Raw genomic sequence first — 23,046 nt, 5'->3', positions numbered from 1 at the left:
TGTAGGTTGTTTTCTGTAAAGTTACTTTACGAAATAGGTAGTTCGTTGTCTGGTTTTTCTGTTCAGGTTTTGAATGTACAGTTGATACCAATGTTTCCTATTTTTGTTTCCTTTTTCTTCTTTTCACTCTCGCCTTTTCAATTTCTGTTTACTTTCCCTCCTTCTTTTGTTTCCTCTGTCAGGTCCAACAATAATATATGATTCAGCAATAACCAAAATGTTAAATAAAGAATATTATTTAAGTAAAGAGGAGAATTATCTCCACAAAGCTTAATATCCTTTATTTCTATAATTGTCCCCTTTGGCAAAGCAACTTTTTCTCAGTATCACACAGCAGTCAGACCATCAGTCTGCTTGCCTTCATGCTGAATAGAACATACATTTAAAAAAAAAAAAAAAGGTTTCCATTGTGTTTCTGCTCTGATGATTTGGAAGCTTTGTAACCCGCTTACCTACAACTATATTCCATATTCCTTTATGAACCTCTGATAAAGTGTTAATGACTAATCCTCTGTATACGATGATGAGATTGGTTACTGAGGATTTCAACAGATGACAGCCTGTAGAACATTTGCACATACTGATAACATGACTCATGATAGCTGCCTTAATATTTCCGTTCATATAAAACTGTTTTATGTCTTTATTGATCTTTGCTGAACACTCCCTCTATCCTCTGCCCCACAGCTCCTACTTGTGTTATTCTGGTGCACGAAGGTGCTAATTCAATATATATTAATTCAATATATATATATATATATATATATATATATATATATATATATATATATATATATATATATATATATATATATATATATATATATATATATATATGTATATATATATATATATATATATATATATATATATATTCATTCGACTTTAAAATATTAAATTTATGTACTTAATAACATCCTGTGATATCAGTGATTCTGAGTTAAATGTAAGAACTGATCATTCTGAGGAACACTACATAATAGAGCCAATACCTAATAGTGTATTTTCCAACATTTCTATGAATTTGTTATTCTCATAAATCAGTACTTATAAAATGCTTCCCAGTTTTTGCTCACATTTTAAAGTAGGTTTAAAGGAACAAAGGAGTAACACCGGGGTTTTAGTTTAGAAGAAAAATATTTAGACCAGAGGGGTTTCTTAAGAGCACCGACATTTTTAAAGTTAATAGACATATCAATTAAAATCTTCATTAATATTGTCACTAACAATAAATTTTACACTGATGTATATCACATTTTAATTAATCCATCTATATGGCACAGCTTTACTGTCTGATCAGTAGCTAGGCAACCAGCAATGATGCCTTCAATAACATTCAGTCTCATTTTCACATTTTCTGGTATTTTATTTCCATTTACTTATTGCCTGATTTCTACTAGAACTGTTAAATTCTTGGAGTAATAAGATTTGTCTGTACCCCTGCAAGGATGCATATATATTACTGTCTTGTCATGAATCCTTGAACAACTTCATTTCTGCTTATACTGAAGGGGTCAAGTCAGCCATGGGACCTGTGGCAAAGGCTTGAATAGTATATTAGACTTTCACAAACATCTTTCTACATGGTTCCGGCTTCATCCATTTTCTATTGGTTATCCGAGGTCGGAGTCATGGGGGCAAAAGCTTAAGCAGGGAAGGCCAGACTTCCTTCTCCCTCCCAAGTTGTTAACAGGCCAGCCAAGAGACTGTCCCTCCAGTGTATCCTGTCTTCCCTGGGATCCTCTCTTGGTGGAAGTGCCCAGAACACCTCCCCAGGGAGGTTTTTCTGATTAACAAATTGTTCTTAAATGGGTCCTAATAAATCGCTTCTGTTATGTCACAGTAATTATTTTGTTCCAAGAAGTGCAGCTTAAAAAAAAACATGTAACAGAACAAACAAGCAACAAAATTTGAGAAAAGATTCATCAGAAATTTAATCAAAGTGAACCAAGGCTATAAAGTTATGCATAACTGAAATGCAAACCAAAGAATCAATGAAAGATATTCCCCTCATCCAAGCGTATCTTAGTCAGATCTTTTCAAAAGCATCACATGCTTGAAAACATCCATGAACAGTCCTATAAGCTGTAAACTTTTATATAATCACAGTTGAAAACTGAGAAAAAGTAGACAAACTAAAACAATATGCAAACTGAAATAGTAAAAAGAGAATAAATCCAACTTATTTTACATAGCAAAGGTTAAACATTCATTAAGTCTTTATAAGTCAATCAGATCTTTTGAGGTAAAATCCATTTGGATCCTGTGGAAGAGAAAATACTTTATGATGTAATAACTCACATTCACTCTGTATGGATAAATAATAAAAATGCTGAAATTTTATCCCCCATGCAATTCCATATAGTATTAATGTTAACATTTACAATAAAATATTTAGTAACTTTACTATTGCACTTCATTCACACCTTCAGAGCAGCAGAAACGGTTGTAATTCAAGCTTTATTTATCCCCAAAAACTAAAAACTTGAAAGTGCACCATAAGAACAAAAAGACAAAAATAAAACAATTTATAACAGCAACATATTTATCTTGCGCAGTGCTTTAATTTTCCTACAACTCTTCTAATTTTTCTGGTGTATAGATTTGACAAAATCTGGAGCAGCTACCTCATTAGAGGTTCTGCACTGAACTGATTAAACCAGTTCTCCAGATCTGCCTGATGCAAGTACGGACTCGACCTCTACCAGGACTCTATAAAGTTGCATTAGATGCCTGCTTGGATTGCACTGGATCATTTACATCAGAGCTGTGTGACTAGATTAGTGGACAGATAAAAATGTTCATCAACAGTCAAAAGGCACAGAATGACGTCCAGGAAACAACAAGAAGGTCATTAACACTAGAAAAACCAAAGCTGAGCCATTTGGCGTTTCTACGTTTCCATGCCCAGAGGGCAGCCAAATGGCTGGATTAGTTTTAGCTAATATCCTAACTCAGGTGTGAACGACACTATTGTTCTGTAAATGAGATGTTCTGTGAGCAACCCCCCACACGTTGGCCAAGGTGTGGGGGGTTGCTCACTCTCACTCTCTTATTCACCTTCTTGGCTCCCAAATAAGAATGTGCAAGCTCACTGGCAAGCTCCACCAGGAAGTCCACCAGCTTCCCCTGCACAGTGGAGATGCTCAGCACAATATTTCTAAGACCAGTGTATGCACAACCTGTCTAGCAAGCTGCAACGACAAATGATATTTTCACATTATGATCAGAAAATTATTTTACCCTCTTTTTTTTAGCAAGAGATCGACACAGTCTGTCTTTTTCATTCCTTGATGACTTTTATTTCTGATGTACAAGATTTGAACAAGGAATCTTTTCTTATAGATGCAAGAAAGTGTACAAATAAATCAGTGCAGTATGTGGGTGAAGTGATTGACATTTAAAATACTCAGTGCAATGAAGTTACAAAAATTTCACATGTTCCATGATGGTGGAATGTTCTCAGTGATTTTGACCTGCATTGTCTGAGCAGACTTGGCACTGCCATGCCACCTCCTTTCTGCATTTGCCACACGTGTACCTGTAGCAATCTACACAGCGCACAGTAGCGTGATTTCTCTTGCAACGACAGTTCACCTGGCACATTGCTCTTTTCCCTTGGTCCGGTGTGGGAGGTTGTTGGCGAAGAAGGTTCTCCTTGTTGACTTTCTTGGCTCCCAAATGTGACTGAGCAAGCTCAGTGGCAAGCTCCACCAGGAAGTCCACCCGCCTCTCCTGCACCCCAGTGCACGCCTGATAAAGCACATAGGCATTCAATGCTGCCATGTCTATCATGTTGTAGAACACAGCGACTGGCCATCGCCGTGTTCCTGAGCGGACACTGTACTCTCGCACCATCTGGTCCATCACATCGACACCACACTTCATGCTGTTGTAGTCGGTGACTGTGTTTGGCTTCTTCTTTCGTGTGTCTTCAGTCTCAACCACGCTGTGCATGCTGCTGAGGATGCAGACGGTTTTTTCTCCGTTTAGGCGCATAGACAGTCAGTGTGACACCAGAGGTTGAAAACACCTGAGTACTGAATTCTTGGCGGTTCATAGCTTGTTTTGCTGAACCTGGAAGCTCCCGTCGAATCTTATTGACTGTGCCAAGGAGAGTGGTCTTCCGGTTGAGCAGTCGTTGCGCCAGTGATAGTGATGTGAAGAAGTTGTCTGTGGTCACAGTTCTTCCTTTGTCCATAAACGGTTCCATCAGCTTCATCACCACATTTTCAGAAAGTCTCTCTCCAAAAGGACGACTGGGGTCTTTTCCAAGATATGGGATGACATTGCACACATACTTAGATTTCAGGTCACATGCCACCCAGAACTTGATACCAAACTTGTCCGGTTTTGTTGTGTCCGGTTTTGTTGCAATGTATTGCAAGAAACAGCAGCGAGTCTTTGACGGAAAAAGTTGTTCATCAATGGTGATGTGCCTGCCTGGGTTGTAGGATGAGATACAGTTGGAAACGAAAGACCTCCAAATATCAGCAACTGCACCAAACCTGTCAGTCTCAGCTCGTTCACTACGTGTGTCCATGTCATCAAAGCGTAGGTGTTGCATGATGTCTTGGAAGCGGTTTCGAGCCATGACCCTGGTGATCAGTGGGTGGCCCAGTTTTGAAGACCATGTGTCACGCAGTGATGGAAGTCTAATTACCCCTCGCAAGAGAAGAATGGCAATAAACGCCATTAGTTCAGGGACGGCCATGAACCAACTGCTCTCCTCTGTCCGACGTCCATGCTGAACAGTCCACTCCTGAACAGTTCGAAGCATGTCAAGAGTGATGAAGCAGAGGAAGCTCTGTAGGCGACTGGACACCGTTCTTCTGACCAAAGCTGTCGGCTCTCCGTCTGTAGCATATGGTTCTACTGGGCTTTGATTGAAAGGCCTCCCCACCTGTTCTTCACACCATACTGTGCCGTCCTTTGCCTTCTCCACTGGCCCAGTGTGGGTCTCCACTCGACCTCTCTTTACTGGGGGCAGTGAAGTCTCCTCATCAGAAGAAACTTCAGAATCTGAGCTCATCTGAAGGACGACATCATCTCCATCTGAGTCGCAAGGGTTGACATGATCCAGGATCATGTCCAAAGCCTGCTGAGCGCTGTAGACTTTTGGCATCTTCACTTCTTGGGTTACCGTTGTTCACCATGAAAATCTTGAAGCTGTGAGTGAGCTATTTATCCAGCTCAGTTCCCTAGTTTAGTCGTTCACACCGACGCCCACCATTTCACCAATTTGTGAAGCACCCACAACAATCCCACAATGTGGTGAAACCAGTTTTGATTTTGCTTTTCTGTTCCCAGGTCAAAAGGAATGTAATTATCTCTCATTTGAAATACTTGATTATGCTTTCCTTTTGGCCTTTGTGGAAACAGAAACGTGATAATCTCTCACTTGAAAGCAAGCTGGGCGTACAATAGTGTGATGACGATGAAAACTCACATGACCAATGCTCAATAAAGGGTACATGAAAATGTGAGAAATGGTCAAAAGCACATATACCGTTTGTGGTGAGTGAAACTATACAGCACAGTTGAAAGCAGACTACACGGCTCTTTTCAAGCACACTCCTCCCCCCAAGGAGTATGCTTGAACAGCTAACGGCAGGTAATGGCTGTGTTTACAAATGTAAAGGTGCTAATTGTTGGCCATTGAATTGTTAATTTCAAACCGGGCAGCCTTTTGGCTGTACTCTGGGCATGGTAGAGGGGTAAGAAATCTCTGGGTTTTCTAGTGTTAAACATCCATTAACGCATCTTTAATTTAGCATTCCTTTTCTTTTCTTTAAGACATCCTCATATGCCCTCTTTGCTGCCTCCATTGGTGATTTTGCTCCCTCAGCTGCTTTATACCCGATGACACCACCCATTACCCCTCCTGCAGTAGCCGCCCCCACACCGGCTATCACTCCAGCAGCTAGTACTACCTGTCCTTCTACTGCAGCTGCTGCAGGTGCCCTTGCCAATGCTGGGATATTTTTCACAAGCCTCACTATATTCAATGGATTTCTCACCGTTCTTATAACAACTTCAATCATGGCTCTTACACCAAAAAAGGCCCCCAGCAAAGTTCCCGTTGCCGTCCCTGCCAACTGGATCAAAAGTTCATTAGTGACATTGGTTTTAGCCTGTTTTCTGATCTCATCTGGGGATAAGTTTCCTGATGACTCTCTTATTTGCTCCTCCTGTTTCTGTATTTGTTTCTCCACATTCTGCAGAACATCATTGGTGTAGTAGCCTCCATTTTTTTCCATCACCATCTCATCTATTGTACAGAGTAAAGCCTCCAACTGGAAACAGTTGCTCCTGTAATTATCCGGCTCATTGTTTTTCCAGTATTTACTATCAAAAACATGGCACCGGCCACCACATCTCTCCACTAGATCACTCAGCTTCTGGTTCTGACTGACAAACTCTTCAATTTTCATCCCTTCAGGCAGCTGGTTCCCATGTGTGAAGACAACCACAGCATATTTTAAAGCATCTTCTGAGAAATATTGGCATATTTTACTGACAACTTCCTGCTCCTGCTGTGTGAATTTGTCCACTTTCAGTACAATGAGGAAAGCATGGGGCCCAGGGGAGCACTCTGTCATACAACTCATTATCTCAGGCTTTAGATCCTCCTCAGACTTCTCCGTGTCAAAGAAACCAGGGGTGTCGATCAAAGTGAGGCTCCTTCCATTGACAGACGTGGTCTCTGCCTGGCATACTGTAGTTCCAGAGTTAGGAGAGTGGTATGCAGTGAAAAGATCTTCTCCAAATATGGTGTTACCCAGGTGACTTTTCCCACTTCCAGTTTTCCCCAGCAGGATGAGCCTCTTTGTAGTCGGTGCTGGAGGAGAATAATGATTCTGTTAATGTCTCTTGTTTGTCTCAATATTAGGGAACAGCAGCCACTGCAGGGAGGACGCTTTGGTTCAAATAGGAAGCATTACTGAAAAGACTCCAGAGGAGGAGGAAGGAAAAGAAGAAGAATTTCTACTCATTTGAAACAAAACAACTATGTTGAGAAGAGTCTCCAGAAGGTGGGGATATAGACGACTTTTTTTAGTAGTTCAATTTCTAGAAACAAAACTTAATGAGGGAAAGAATAAATAAAAGCTGCAGCAAACATCCAGAAGAGCAAAATAAAGACAGCTCTCCTTGCCAGGGTCCTGCAGGTTTTGGATATTTCCCTACTCCAACACACCAGATTCAAATAAAATGACTCTCCTTAACATCTTGTTGTCAAGTTTTGCCCACCTACACTACAATTCAAAAGTTTGGGGTGACTTTGCCATGGGATTTAATAGGGAAGTGACCCCAAACTTTTGAATGGTAGTGTATGTTAACCTGTTCATCTGATTCAGGTATGCTGCAGCAGGAAACACCCAAAACCTGAAGGACAGAAACCCTTTGATGACTGACTTTGGACACGCCTGGCTTATTGACTCATACAGGAAAAAGTCATGTAATTTCTCTTTGCCAGGTCAGAAAGAATTCTCGTGGCTGGTTTTATTTCATCTCTTCCCCGAAACAGAGAAAACCAGCTTAAGTGACCTCATCCACTTTTAATTAGTACTAATGGGATTTCTTTATATTTTTTATTCACCTCTTCTTTAAAACATCCTCTAAATGGAAAATAACAGTGAAACCAAGAAACCCAGCTAGTCGCTGACAAAAGACTGGATTCTAAATCTCTCAGATCTTTAACATTTAAACCCACCTTGATATTGGTCTTGCTCTACTTTCAAGGCTTCCTGGACAGATTTAAAGGTCTGCAAGACAAGGATGTATAAGGGTTAATTTGAATGTCAGGATACACTCATCTGATGCACAAAATCACTGATGTTTGTTTATTCATTTAAATGTATTAAATTAATTTATTTAAAAGTATGTCAATTTAGAATGGCCACCTTGTGGTGTGACCCCTGCTATGATCCATGTCTACTAACAAAGCCATATAATAAAAATGCCATTCTGACAACATGACGCTGCTTCAATTATGATAATATCCTCAATCCAAATGTAATGGATGGGCAGGAAATGTGAAAAGAGTTAAAGAAAATTAGTAATGCTGGGGAGTGGTTGCCTAGTGATTAAAGAGTTGGGCTTGGGTCTAAAAAACCTGGGTTTAAGTCTCCAGACCCAAAACCAGGCTGACAACAGAGGTGAACCACTGTGGGTCCCTGAACAAGGTCCTTAACCCCCCGGCTGCTACCCGGGAAAATGGCAGCCCACTGCTCCTAGTTTAACTAGCGATGAGTTAAACGCAGAGGACTAATTTAATCGTTTCATAAGATATTTTTAGGCAAAAAACGATTTAAAAATTAATAAAAAAAATCAAGTCCCATTAATATTATGGAAGTAATCCAATCGTTATCATGACTACACTGAGGAAGGTGCAGCTTAGAAAAGCATACAGCAGCCATGTCTTCAAGCCAAAAATCTATGAGGTCTCACCTTATAAAGTCTACCAAAAACAAATATGATGCTATCCTCATACACCGTGGCTTGCCATAAATTTAATCATACTGACATCTCAAATCTTCAAGCATGGTTAGTGAAAAAAATCCAAATCAACTGAAAATTAGAGATATCTATTTGAAGTAAAAGTTTAAACTTTAAAGCTCCTCCATGGAAGAAAACATTTAATACCTCACTGGCTTCTTCATCGTCAGGGTGAATAACTATGCGAACCACAAGCGGTGTGCTGCTGGCCCGGTTCTGCTGAAATGCATGAACCTGCTCCAGTAAAATCTTGGCTACCACACTGTCAGGAAAACGCAGGGCAATCCCAGCTCCGAGTACAGGCAGAGCGACAGATCCAAACCCTCTCTCCTCACAGGAAGTCAGGATGTTGTTGATGCCCAGTCTGAGAACCTGTAAAATATTGATTTTCAATATTTTTCAATTACAAGCAAGAGGAAAAAACTATATTACAGCAAACTGCTCCACATGTACGCTCCATAATTTCACCTCCACTGCAGTTCCATCTAGGTCATCATTCCAGGGAATGAGGTTGACGAAGAGTACTGCATCAGATGGAAGTCCAGCCAACCCCTCCAACAGCACCGAGTCACCATGGTCACTTTCATCTCCTCCTGCCTTTCTAAACAATGAGGTCATCTGAGAACCAACCATCTTGTTTAAAATGTTCCCAACACGGGTCGATAGGGGATCATTGCCGACCATTGGAGATGCCAGTGCATCAACCTTCAAGAAAAACAGGTTGGAAAAACACAGAATATCAATTATGTTGCTGGTGATCATATTTCTGGTCACTTGTTTAATATAGGTTCAGCTTTCACTAAGTTATTCTCAACAGTTTGTTACTTGAAGGATTCCTCACCTGCTGTGTTTCAATGGTCCCCTGAACAATCTCTACACGGATTCTGCCTCCAGGAGCTCCAGCAGCAGCTCCAGCAGCAGCTCGTCTTTCTGCATCTTGGCTATCAGCATCCACCGGAAACTCCACATCACTTGCCACATTGTTTCTGTTACTTATCCCTTCAAGAATCCTGTCACACGCCTCCTGCATGGCCCTCACCACCTTTCCTCTGTCATCTATCAGTATTATTGTGCTCAGACTGCGATCACGCCGACTACTAAACTCTTTAACAGCAGCTGCAATAGCCTCAGAGCACACTGTGACAGGAACACCATGCACGCCTGAGCTGATACACGGCATGGCGATGGACTTGAACTTCATCATTTCTGCTAAATTAAGGGCATGTTGGACAGTTCTTTCCAGTAAGATTCTCTCTCTGCCTCCTGCTTCTCCACCCACTGGCCCCACAGCATGCAGAAGTTTCTTGCATTTCAAGTTACCGCCTGTGGTCACTACTACTTCCCCTGTAGGAATTTTTCCATTGTGCTTCACTAAAGCATCACTGTCACACTGCACATCAGGACCACCTGCTTGACTCAGTGCAGCAGCAACCCCTTCACTGTGGTCCAAATCCTCATTAGCAGCATTCACCAGGACGTCAGCATCCAGACTGGTGATGTCACCCTCACACACCACCACCTGGAGCCCATCACTAAGACTGTAGCTGGCTACTACTGTGTTTCCTTCACTCAAACTTAAAGGTGACATATTCTCAATGAAACTTGACATGTCCTCTGCATCAAAAAACTCTTGGCGTGTATCTGGATCATCCTCACATTGGCATGAGTCGCCATCAAAAAGCTCATCCTTGTCAGCTTTCCAGTCACTAACTTCAGCTACAGCGCCAGGCTGAGTTTGGCTCATGGCTAAAGCGTTCCCTTCTGCTGGGTGAGGCTGAGAACAGCACACAGAGGTGAAGTCTTTGTTCAGGTCTGTCTCTGTGTTTTCACTTTCCTTCATGTAAAAAGACACATAATTATCAAGTTGTAGTTCATCCTCTTCACCACTTGGAGGAGCAGGTGAAGCAGGAGTGGATTGCGGGTTCTGTATTAAAAACACACCTTAATGTTAACATTTACTGGTTTTTAATTACTAAAATATATCAAATTAGAAAATGTTACAGAATTATTGAAATGTGCTAACCTCTGCTGCAGGTGTGGAGTTAGTGGTGTGGGTGGAGGTGGGAGGCTCCAGGCTGTCCCGGACAGTCACCACTAGAGGACCATCTGTGAGCTCCAAAACATGCTCGGTTCTCCTAAGTACTTCCTGCTGATCTAAAACAGAACATTTACAACCTTATGTCAGGTTATACAGAAAAAAAAAATCCAGAGTGTGTGAAATCTGTAATGACAATGCTGAAAAGCACCAATCTGCCACAGCCATAAAACCACCACCAGGTCAAATTTGTTACATACTTTGTGAGATGCGAGAACTTTGTTCTTGTTCTTGAAGAACAAGAAAAAAGTTTGTATTGGTCCGGTCATTTCATACTCCACGAGAAGCTTCGTCCACCACAGGGTGGGCATAACTGCAGGGGGGATGTCTGTGTTTTTATGTGCGGTGACCAGCTGACCATGTTATTTCATATTTAATGAGGAACTTGGCAGGGCGGGGTGGTGCACGTGGGGGTGTCTGTGTCTTTAAATCTGTGTTGTAGGCTATACATTGACATACTTTCTCACCACCTCTATCAGCTCTCCCTTTAAACAGCCTTGCATCAGGGATAATACGTAAGACACAACTTTGCGCTCAAATGTCCGACCAATCACATAATACTTCTCGGGGTCCCACGAGAAGAAAGTTTTGCTCGGCTGATGTGTTGAGAATAATCCACAAGCTGTCCCCATTCACATCAGCGAGAGCAAAATGACGTCAAGAACAAGGAAAAGGTTCTGGCTTCTCGCGCAGTATGTAGCAGCTTTAGGTCAATAACTCTGCTTGCCTCATCACAATACAATGTCCTGCTGGAAAAACCTGTGTCCTGGCATTCACACAGGTGTTACGTTGACACATGATGATGGCAACTGTGGACAGCAAGCTAAATTAACAAAGAGTGCACCCTGCAACCCACAGGGCTCAATGGATTTGTTGCTACAGGGTTTCCCCACACATAGATCAATGTGTGGTGCAGCATGACAGATTCTTCTCCAAGCGTCACAGATTCGGTCCTCAAGAAAACTATTTAGAAATTAAAAAATGAAGGCTGTCAAAAATAATGTGTTAACAGCGCTAACAAATTTAATTGCGCTAACATTTTACCACATTTACCACATGCACGGCATGACAAGCCCAATACATCCATCAAAAAATGAGCTGGTTGGCTATGGATGGATACGAGTATAAAAAGAACATCGATAGAAGAACCAATGGGCATCACACTTGTAGAGGACAATTTTAACACCTGCACTTGTTCCGCGTGTTTAAAAAAAATCTTTTCTCTAAGTTTTGCATAAACTGTGCATAAGTCTGCTTCCTCCTCTCCCCGTCCCTGTCCTGTTTTCCTGTTTTTCCATGACCGGCTGTTCATGATCAGCTGATCTTTTTTTTTTTTTGTTTTTGTTTTTGTCTCTAGTAGAGTCTCTCTTGTTGCATTGGACTAGCGGTTCATGGTTCACACCAACACATATTTACCCCACATATTTTTTCTTCTAAATGACAGATGATAGAAAGGATTTATACAAGTCTATGCAGGTCTAAAAAAGTTTTAATAGGTGGCCATGGCAAGGTCACTGACTGGAAAAAAGAGGTATAAATGAGACCTTTTAAGGTCCAGATTTTATAAAAAATTGAACTAAACTTTACAACTAACGTGACCCTCTAAAAAAAGAGAAAGAGAGAAGAAAAACTTGAAAAAATAAAAACAGCTGTTATAAAGAAACCTGTTTTTAGGCTTTTTGTCTGGATCAGTTTTATCAGAGTTTCTTCAATGTTGGCTGTTTAGCTTCAGTTATCATATCTGGTGGTTTTATGACAGATATCGCCATGGAGATGGTTGCTGAGGTGGAAACAGATTAGTTACCTTATCTCTTCAAGAACTTTAAGGTAATTTAATTGGGGTTCAGCTTCATAATTCCAAATGCTTCTTGTAGCTTTTCCATTCCCATGCCCCGTCATCACAACAGAGAATTGATGGACATATTGGGCTTGTCATCCCGCACAGTGGCTCAGGCGGTAGAGCGGGTCATCCAGTGACCGGAAGGTTGGCGGCTCGATCCCCCGCAGTCATCTGTCGTTGTGTACTTGGGCAAGACACTTAACCCTCCTTGCTTCAAGTGTTGGCATCGCCACGTTTCCATCAGTCTGCCCCAGGGCAGTTGTGGCTACACAAGTAGCTTACCATCACCAGGTATGAGCGAGGAGTGAATGAATAATGGATTCACAATGTAAAGCGCATTGGGTGCCTTGAAAAGCACTTTAATAAATCTAAACCATTATTATTATTACAAAATAGTCTCAGCAGTTGATTCTGAAGAACAATAGAGAAGCATATAGGTGTATATTTAATATGGCAGCTCAGAAAGTGTGTGACTGAATGCTGCCCGCTGCACACACTACATGCACCCCAATGACCAACTCTACCAACCTGAAAATGCAAGATTATGCTGATTATGCCTTGTTACTGCAGTAAATATAAGAAAGTTTTGTCTTAATTTACAGAAGTTCTGTGGGGATGTACAGCTTTTGGAAGACAGTATTTCTCAATGTGCCAGTCTCTGTTGTCTTCTACACTTCCTACAGCGTGTTATTTGACCTAATTTCTTCTGACTATTTATGTAACCAACGTCATGACATAGCTGCATGACAACACTGTTAAATGATATGAAAACTGTGATCTTTGAGGGAATTTATTCACGATTGTTTTTTCACATCGTGTTTGTACTTCTTTGAAATGAGTAGTTTAAGGCCGACGTACATAAAAAAAAAAAATCTGAGCATGCATTGTGCTAAAAGCTAAAAGAGACGAAGCCAAACCTCACTGACACTACGACAACCGTCAAACAAGAACTAAACAACCTGCATGTTGTTCTCTTTTTCTTTTTACGTGGTGAAATCCAGCGTACAAAGGACGGTAAGCGATACTGAACGAGAGCGCGCTGCGCGTACAGGGGATACATTTCCTAACAGGAATAACTATTGGGCACAACACTTGGTAGCCCGTTGAAAGTTAGGTTTCACTTTCCTTTCCTATCTTGTTTGTATTTAGCTACTAGAGTGTATGCATATTCGATAGTTGAAAACAAATAAAATTAAATAAAAATCACAAAAAACTTATCAAATAAAATAAATAAATAAAACGTGGATATACTAGTATATTATTATTATTATTTTTTTTTTTATTATTTCGGGGGCATTTTTTAATAGCAGAATTATTGACCCACTTTGTGCGCAGAAGATGTTCATTTCAGGAAATAAAGCGAATAATATTCGAAAAGGTGCTGATAATTTCGCGTTTCTTTGCTCTACCTTCCTGATTTCTGAAAGTTATGCTGTAGACGTTTTCAGCCACAGTTGTCAGAGGTCCGCAGTCTCCTCCGCCTGATCGCCTTCGAACACGGAAATGTTTTTCCACTTTCTTCGTCTGCTCTCTGAGATCCTTTTGACACCCAAAGAAAACAGGGTACTGGTAAAATCCGTCCATCGTTCATATGGAAGCCTTTAAACTAAACTTCAAAACAAAAAAGTATGCGCTAATTTACAGAGCGGAAGGTTTCCAGTGTCAGAGGTCCGTGCACGGCACTTCTCCACCAAACAACTTCTACTAAAACTCTAGAGATGTGACGTTCATGAACGAATCGATTCTTTTGAACGGCTCTTTTAAATGAACGATGGGAACCGATTCGCAACTGTGAGCCGTTTATTTATGAGCCATTCTTTTCATATACAATTTTTTTACACTGCCTTCATCAAATGAAATCAAATAAAACTTTATTTATAAAGCGCTTTTCATGCCATATGCAACACAAAGTTCTTTACATGATTAAAAACATAAGAATAAAAACACTCAATTAAATCTTTCACACAGTCACACGCACACACGTATACACACACACACCAAGCCCAACCCCACCCCACCCCCCTTCGAGCTAAAAATGAATGAATGAATAAATAAGTAAATAAGAAGTCGTACAGTTTAGTAACATGAAAATAAAATAAATAACATTTGTGACATCATAGAAGTCTGATGTCCAACACGCTCCATTCATGTGAAGCGTCTATGGGCAGAGAGTATTCTTTGGAAACAAATACTGTGAGTTCTATCCAAAACATTTACTAGAATTTGCACTGACTGCTCAGGTTTATCCTTTTTTAATCTATATTTTTCCTATCATTTTTTTATCTTGCATAGTAGATTTCATATAGGTACATATTTTGACTGTTTGTCATTCTTATATATTGTGAAATTTTGTAAGATATTGTAAGAACAAGCCAGTCTTTTGAATGGCTCTTTGAAAGGAACGGCTCCTCAAGATCCGGCTCCCTTCAAAGTGCCAAAAATCCCATCTCTATAAAACTCCCATGCCCTGTTTCTCTCTCTCCCTGCCTTCCTGGTTATCACTCGGTTTCTCCTCCCTCTCCACCTGCGCCTAAAAAATCAAAAACAAACAAAAAAAAAACAAAGAAAAAAAAAAAAACTAAACTAAAAAAAACAAACAAACAAACAAACAAACAAAAAAAACAATTACAATTATCCTAAATATGCCTTTTCTGGGGAGCAGTGCAGACATAATCCTATGACAAACCTATGACATAAACGAAAGAAAGACAACAAAAGAAACCAGTAGGCCGCTATCAGTCACTACCTTCATTTACTGTTCAGCTTATTCATCAAAACTAATCAGTACAGTTAACTAACTGCCCATTGTTGATCAAGGTGATGTAAATAATGTAACATTAACTGTCTGACCTCAGCAGGATCTCCAAGCCCTGATGTTGTGTCCCTGGGGAGATGGACACTGAAAAGACCATTTATGAGCTTCACGTCTTTTGCAACACCTCAGAGATGGCCTACAGGTCAGTGGCCTATCTTGTTGCAAAACACAACAATACCATCCATACTGCATTTGTCATCCAGGGTGGCTCCAAGGTGCCAGCTATCCATACCTCGCTTGTGAGTCTTGTGCAGCTCTAGCAGGAGCCTGGCTGTCAGCCATACAGAACAAAGAGCTCCCTCACCCACCTGACAGACCACCATGTGGACTGACTTACCTACAGTCCTAACTTGGTGACAGTCTGAGTCTTGCCGGTTCAAGGTCTTTGTGGGGACTAGGATAGCTGAGGTGCAGGAGTTGACTGATCCGCAATCCTAGAGATATGTAGATATCTCAGAGAATCCTGCAGATGACATTACCAGGGGGAGGCGCTTAGCAGACCTGGCCGATAGTACAGAGGTCCACCATTTTTGTCCTGTCCACCAGAGCACCAAAGAGATAGAATGGTAGAAAAGCAAGCTGACAACATAGCAAACATGGACGTCTGCTGGTTGAATATAGTGAGGGTGATTGGGGAGAGGCAAAGAGATGAGTGGAAAAAATTGCCTGGAGCTAATGTAAGCACACTTAAAACTGGCTTGTGTAATGTTTAACAGCACACATCTGTTAACACTGTACACACACGGTGTCCTTATCTGTAAGTATTGCAATTTTTCATGAAGAATAATGTTTTTTGAGACCATGCACAGACTTTTGCATATGAAACAAGCTCATAGGTTTCTGCAGTGGACAGGAAACATAAAACCACAACAAAACCGCTGCAGTCGAAAATACCGATGATGTCTGAACTGTGATGCAGGAAGGAAACAGAGGTGGGTTTTATACAGACAAAAAAGTTTCAAAAACAATAGTCCAACAAATATGTGACAGGTAGCATACCCTGCTCTGTAATTATTGTATTACAGTGCATCAAAGCTGGATGAGATGATGATTCTCACTTTTCTCTGTTTGCTGGACTTATTCTGTAAGTACATTACTGTCTTTCTGTCTGCAGATAAAAAAAAAAAAGTTTCCATGGTGTAAGAATTATAGTAAATAACTGGGTTAATCTTTTTATTAGTATCCATACTGAGCATATTTTTGTTTGTTTTTATTTATCCTTAAGAAGATTACTGTCTGGTGTCTTTGATTACATTATACTGGAGGACGGTATTGAGTTTAAACAATAACTTGAGTCTAGAATATAAGATCCTAAATGGCCTGGCCCCTGTATGTTTACTTGATTTTATCTGTTATCACCCTGTTAGTTCTGTAAGATCCACCAGAATAGCTTCCATCTACAAATGTAATGTACCTTACCGCTGCACAATCTTTGAACGATCAGCTTTCTTTTGTTGTTTTTTAAGCCACCTCACCACATGTGTCACTAAAGGCACACAAGCCACATCCGGCCCCTGAATGAATTATTTTTGTCCCCCACAATCATATCTAATCACTATTAGAGCTGGCTTGCTGATAGAGCGCACGCACCACTTTAATACTACAAGTCCTACAATGCACTGGCATTACATTGGTGCGCCAATCACGGCACATACCTCGTCGTTCTCCAGCAGCCTGACAGAACTGCTTACCTTTGTCAACAACCCCTCTCCCCAAAAAACATGAACTGGACTTTAAAAACAGAAAATATGTTTCAGATGTAAAGGAAAAAGCTGAGTGTCTGTGTAGAGACAATGGGGCTGTAATGAACAAATAAAACGTAAGAAGACACTTTGAAATGAGGCACCACGCCAGATACAAACATCTGGAAAAAAAAGGCTCGAAAAGGTAAAAGAGTTATTAACCCTTTAGGCGGCAAAGTTTTTAAGCGAAACAGTAAGTGAGAAAAAATGTTGAACATGAACCAAATTTTATGGTGGCAGTTAAATTACTCATCTAAGTTCATATTGTGGCTTCACATGTTGGCAAATGTATTAGATTCCATAACTTTCACTGCGAACCAGTGCAGTTTAATTTTGTGCATTTCTTCTGTTGCTATTTCAGGGCATTTGACTTTTCAAATAAAGACAATAATTTTGGTTATTGTTTGCCTGTAGAACAGGGTTTCACTTGAAATTATTCTGAAAAAAAAAACAAAAGAAATGAATGCAACAGTTTGAACAGACACTTTTTATTTATTTATTGATTAATGTTGTTTTATGAGCAATAACTAACAGGCTCTGTTAGTTCCAGTTTCAATATGTGCAATAAGGTAATTTTAAAAAAGGGTTTAATAACCATTGAACCAGCTCTCAACTTGTTCCAGTTTTTTTCATTTTGACCCACTATGTGTTTGAATTTGACACCCCTGCGCTAAACAATGGAATACATTAAGTGACTATATAAAGAGCTGCAGCTCCATAAACTGTTTTAAATATAAACTGAAATTGCTTTTACAAACAACCCAAATCTGTAATCACTAAATGATGTCACTCCAAATTTCAGTCTGTTGTATTTTCTTATGGTGTTGAATATATGTGTCTTTGTGCCTGGGTGGGATGTGGGGGTGTAACCATATTGGTTATTGTATGTTTTTTAGTGTGCCCTCCCAGAGGACTGGAGAAGTAAATTAGCCTAAGGCTAGCTCTGGTATAATGCATCAAATGGCAACACTTATGATTAAACCAGGGGTGCTGTTACGTCCTCCTTGGTCTAGAGTTACAAGGACGGAGCATAGAGAGTCGGACACAGGATTAAAAGAAATAACACAATTTATTTGCAAATAAACAAAGGATAATTCCAGGTTCACAAACAAATAACTTAACCCGGTGCCGAATATACTATGCTCTATAAAGCAGGAAACCAAAATAAACCAACTAAAGGTGTCCCAGAATGGGTTAAGGATAAGACAATGTTTTATCAAAAGAAAATCCAAAACTACAAAGGGTGTCCCAAAAGGGTTAACAGGTACAATTATCCAAAAACAACTGAAAATGTCCCCCAAAACGGACAGCACGCTCACAGGCGGAATCTCAAACAAAACCAAAACCAAAATGATTTCTCTTAACCAAAATTTGTCACCTCAGCTCAAACAGGGACGGTAATTCAAACTCAAATACCAATGGTCTTTAACTCTTAATTTATATTTACACAAAAATCCACACAGGGAAGTCCTTAAACACCACACAAGTCTGAAATCACTCCCAGGCTGGCAAACTGTGTCCCACTGTCCACAGTCGCCCCGAACAGTGTGACTGGTGCCGTCTTGTAGGAGCTCCTCCCCTCAGATTGGTTAAGCAGTTCGGAAGCGAGAGACGCATGGACCAATCCAGACACAGGGAGGGCGGATCCCAGCTGGTATCTGTGACCAATCACACACAGGTCCGGCTGTAGGCAATTTAACAATCAGTTTCCCTGATGGGGAAAACTGATAGCCGTAACAGGTGCCCAGCTCTGGTCCTCAAGGGCCACAATCCTGCAGGTTTTGGATGTGTCCCTGCTCCAAAACCCCTTGACTCAAATCAGTGGGTCACTGTGCAAAACTTAATAGGCTGCTGTATCTATTTAATTTGAGTCAGGTGTGTTGAAGCAGGAGACATTGGAAAATCTGCAGGACAGCAGCCCTTGAGGACTGACGTTGGGCACCCCTGGTTTAAACTGTACATGGTGTAAATAGAAATAAAAGAATTAAAATAAACAATAAACTGAGCTAAAAAAAAAAAAAAAAAAAAAAAAAAAATTGGAACAGCATGATGTTTACTATGGAAGCCAAGAATTGCTGTGCTTGTTTTCTTGTTTTAATGGTTATCGTGAGATATCAAATTAGTTTTCTCATCATCTGGAGATAGGGAGCACAGTTTTCTTGTGAGATGTAAGATGGGATAATTTAGTTTAGTTTAGTTTAGTTTATTTGTTCTGCACATATCACATGGGATATAGTACAAGGAGGGGAACGAAACCCAGCAAGGGTTTATACAGAGTTCCACTCCTGTTACAAATTATATTTGAATGGCACGCAGACAAAACAAGGAACTTATGAAATATAGGAAAACAAAAATACTAGTTAAGGAGAGCAAGGTTAGCTGAAGAAAGACATATGATTACAGTAGTTGAAGAAGTACACGGAGGTAAGAGAAAAACAAACAATGAAAAAAAAGACAAATTAATAAGGAATTAGCATAGTAAACAAATAATCACAAGAAATAAATGTATTTACAAGTGAGCAAGCAACATACGGATAATAGCTGAGAATTTCAGGAGGTAATTAGATCGAGAGGGATAGTTATCACAAGCAGACTAGATATTCTTTCAACTGCCGTCGGAAGACAATCGGAGAGGATACAGATCTCAAAGTTAAACTTAATTCACTCCAGAGCTGGGGGCCTCTAAAACTGAGGTCATTTTGATGACCAGAGGTTCTTGAGAAAGGAAGGACTAAATTAATTTGTCTGTGTCTTGTTTGATGAGAATGAACGTCAGAAATAAAATAAAAGAAGTTATGTAATGTAGCTGGGAGATCATCCCTCTTATAAATAAACTTATGAATGAACGTACAAATTTGAAAAATACTGACTTTTCCAATAGGTAAAATGGAGTATTTAATAAATAAAGGTGCAGAAGGTGCGTATTTAGTAGAGTTAGAGATCATCCGTAAGAACTTCTTCTGGATTTTGAGGATTCTATCAAGATGAGTGGGATGAGTCGCTCCCCAGACTATATTACAGTAATTTATGAATGGGAACAAAAAACTGTAGTATAGGGTTAGATGTGCTGAGGAATGAATCAAGGGATAAACAAGTCTTAAAATATTTAGCATCTTAGAAGATCTTGAGCAAACCAGATCAACATGTTTAGACCAGGTTAGCCCCTCATCTATCAGAACACCCAGGAATTTGATAGAAGCTACTTGTGTAACTACAGCTCTGTTAATTTCTATGTGAGCATGTTCTTTTGCATAAAATTTGTTGATGTTGTGAAAGACGATAAAGTTGCATTTTTTAACATTGAGGGTTAGCTTGTTGGTTTGAAACCATACAGATAAAATAGATAGCTCATCATTAACAAGTTTAATCAGGGTGTCAAAGTCCTCATGTACTGCTATGAGATTAGTGTCATCAGCAAATAAAATGGGAAAAAAATGTTCGCAGGAAATAGGTAAATCATTTATATAAATTAAAAACAATAATGGACCCAAAATAGAACCCTGAGGAACCCCAAAAGGAATAGTTAAACTTTCTGAAGAATAACCATTGAAGTATACAAATTGTTCTCTATTGTTGAGGTAATTGTAAAACCAGGCTAGGGCAGAGTCTTTCACACCATAGCTATTTAGCTTAGAGATCAGAATATCATGAGAGACTGTGTCAAAAGCTTTACTTAAATCTAGAAAAACACCGAGGTCAAATTTTCTATTGTCGAGAGCATTGGATATATAATTTACAAGCTGAATTAAAGCATGTTCAGTGGAATGTTTTTTGCGGAAGCCATATTGATGTTTGAATAAAATATTGTTTGAAAGTAGATGTTCATTTAATCTATTATAAACTAGTTTTTCGAGTATTTTAGAAATACAGGGCAGAATGGATATAGGACGATAATTCCCAAACTCCTTCGTGTCACCCGATTTAAAAATAGGAATAACTTTAGCAATTTTAAGGTCGTGGGGAATAATTCCAGACTGAAGTGATAAGGAGAGAATGTGGGTGAGGGGTTGAATTAAATGATCAATAGTTTCCTTAATAAGGATACTCTTGATTCCATCGTGCCCAGGTGCAGAGTTCTTTAAAGATAGAATTATATCGCGGACCTCCTGTGGTGTAGGGGTGTCAAGATTTTTAAGCAAGGAATACTGTCCATTAATTTGACTACACGGATCAATATCTGTATCCTTGATACCATGAAACAGAGCAGATCCAATGTTGGTAAAAAAATTGTTAAAGCCTTCTGCTATATCCTTAGAATCTGAGAGGTACCCATTATTAACTTTCATTTGGGAAAGAGCTGGCTTCTTATTACGATGAAGAACTTGGTTAATGATGTTCCAGGTTGATTTGATGTCGTTAGCAGCTTTATTAAATTGAATCGCGTAAAACCTTTTTTTTGTCTTTTTTACAAGGCCTGTGAATTTATTTCGATATTTTTTATAAGTATCTATGTTATAAGGAGTAGGTTTAGTGATAGATTTCCGATATAGCCTATTCTTCTTTCTAGATTGTTTCTTCAATTCATCAGTAATCCAAGGTTTGTCTCTGAGCACCCTAGATTTTGAAACTGTAAGGGGTAAACTGGATTCCAGAACAGAATTGAAGAGTAACAAGAATTGATCATAGGCTTTATTTACATCCTGCTGCATCAAGACCCCATCCCTATAATGGAACTGATAGCTGATTTAAAGGCTGTTATGTTTTTACGGGTGAATTTGCGTGTTTTTGTTTGTACAGTTTCAAGGTTATTATTTTGAGCTACTAAATTGGAGTACATGAATTGAAAAACTGGGAAATGGTCAGACACATCGCACCTTAACAAACCAGCTGTAGTTTTGTAATCCAGAGAATTAAACAAAATATTATCGATGAGAGAGGCCGAGGATCTAGTAACTCTGGAAGGTCTCGTAATTAAAGGGTAGAAATTTGCAGCATACAGGGTATTAAGAAAATCATGAGTAACGATAAGTTCTTCTTTGAGGAGATTTAAGTTGAAGTCTCCATGTATAAGACACAGCTTGTGCTCATTGAATATACATCCTAAGATTGAATCAAGCGCATCGATGAAAGTTTTAATATCAGAATCAGGGGGTCTGTAAATGCAGCCGATCACAATGCTTTTCCCGTGAAATTGAAGGCACGACGGAATTTCAATAAATAAAGATTCCACTAAAGTAGAATTAAGGTCATAACTCAGGTCCTTTCTGTGGATATAAGTGTAAAAATCAGAGACATAGAGTGAAACTCCACCTCCTCTTCTGTTTTCTCTAGAAGAATGAATAGCATTGTACTGAGACAAGGAATAGAGGTGTGAGACATTATTGTGAAGCCATGTTTCCGTAAATGCTAGAACTGAGAATGAATGTGACAAAGTTGATAGTAACGTTTTAAGGTGATCGAAATTTCCTTGGAAACTACGTGCATTCATATGAATCGTGGAAAAAACAATTTGATTATTAGGAATCGTACGAGACAAGAAATTAAACTGCTGCTCTGTATAATAATCACAAGACATTTTGACCGATTTTAAGTGAGTATAATTAATATCAGGATTAAAAAGAGTTTCGTAGATCCCAGTGTTATCCAAGTTCAGTTCAAATGGGTTTAGAATCTGTGAATCTGATTCAATTTTCCCAGTTCTTATAATGTCAATAGATGCCAGGATAAGAAAATGATAGAGCTGTTACCTCGAAAGAATGACATCGCAAAATGATGAGTCACAATCCACCAACTCCGCAGGCCTACTGGAGTCGATCCTTTCCAGCAAATAATAATAAAACTGTCAATCCGCTGGCAGCAGAGACCAGAGAACAGCAGACAGATCAGCTTCATTTGAATTTATCCAGTTGATTTAATTCCCGTATCGCCAATACTTTCACATCCTCAGGTCGTAATCCATTTGTCTTAATCCACACTTTGCTGTTCCGAATCCATGTCGACTGAATATTTCCATTTTTACGCAGAAGTCGTGCTTCTTTCGCGATATCGGCATTCTTCTTTGTGAGATGCTCATTCAGGTAAACTTTCGTCCCTTTTAATTTCCCCGCCTGCCTCA

The 23,046-nt window shown here is 39.6% G+C and overlaps 2 protein-coding genes and 1 pseudogene across 6 annotated transcripts in view; 1 reads left to right on the top strand and 2 right to left on the bottom strand.

The window, feature by feature from the left end:
* LOC121639986 (Fc receptor-like protein 5) overlaps positions 1-23,046 on the top strand; it is a 907,115-nt gene that overhangs the window by 231,203 nt on the left and 652,866 nt on the right. The gene's annotated exons all lie outside the window — the stretch shown is intronic.
* LOC121639989 (protein mono-ADP-ribosyltransferase PARP14-like) lies at positions 1,910-14,141 on the bottom strand. Of its 4 annotated transcripts, XM_041985615.1 has the most exons (8): positions 13,844-14,141; positions 10,523-10,653; positions 10,074-10,423; positions 9,341-9,485; positions 8,968-9,204; positions 8,647-8,871; positions 7,715-7,766; positions 5,626-6,841 (listed from the first exon to the last, which is right to left on the bottom strand). In XM_041985615.1, the coding sequence occupies exons 1-8, from the start codon at positions 14,016-14,018 to the stop codon at positions 5,766-5,768; spliced, it is 2,391 nt and encodes a 796-aa protein (XP_041841549.1). In that variant the 5' UTR covers positions 14,019-14,141; the 3' UTR covers positions 5,626-5,765. The 4 variants fall into 4 exon arrangements, with proteins under 4 accessions (XP_041841550.1, XP_041841549.1, XP_041841546.1 ...); XM_041985616.1 differs by lacking the exon at positions 5,626-6,841 and adding an exon at positions 1,910-2,263 and having other exon boundaries at positions 9,341-10,423; XM_041985612.1 differs by having other exon boundaries at positions 9,341-10,423.
* On the bottom strand, positions 2,997-5,409 carry LOC121640021 (annotated as a pseudogene).

This window comes from Melanotaenia boesemani, chromosome 5 (genome assembly GCF_017639745.1).
Source record: "Melanotaenia boesemani isolate fMelBoe1 chromosome 5, fMelBoe1.pri, whole genome shotgun sequence".
Taxonomy (NCBI): Eukaryota; Metazoa; Chordata; class Actinopteri; order Atheriniformes; family Melanotaeniidae; genus Melanotaenia; species Melanotaenia boesemani.
This window is presented reverse-complemented; position numbering and strand designations above follow the sequence as displayed.

What these genes read in the sequence shown, in the direction of transcription:
- LOC121639989 (XM_041985612.1), bottom strand. Translation starts at nt 14,018, where the DNA reads ATGGACGGATTTTACCAGTACCCTGTTTTCTTTGGGTGTCAAAAGGAT. An exon ending in AACTTTCAGAAATCAGGAAG is followed by an intron (nt 10,654 to 13,843) that starts GTAGAGCAAAGA and finishes GTTCTGTTTTAG; the next exon opens with ATCAGCAGGAAGTACTTAGG. An exon ending in ACTCCACACCTGCAGCAGAG is followed by an intron (nt 10,424 to 10,522) that starts GTTAGCACATTT and finishes TTTTTAATACAG; the next exon opens with AACCCGCAATCCACTCCTGC.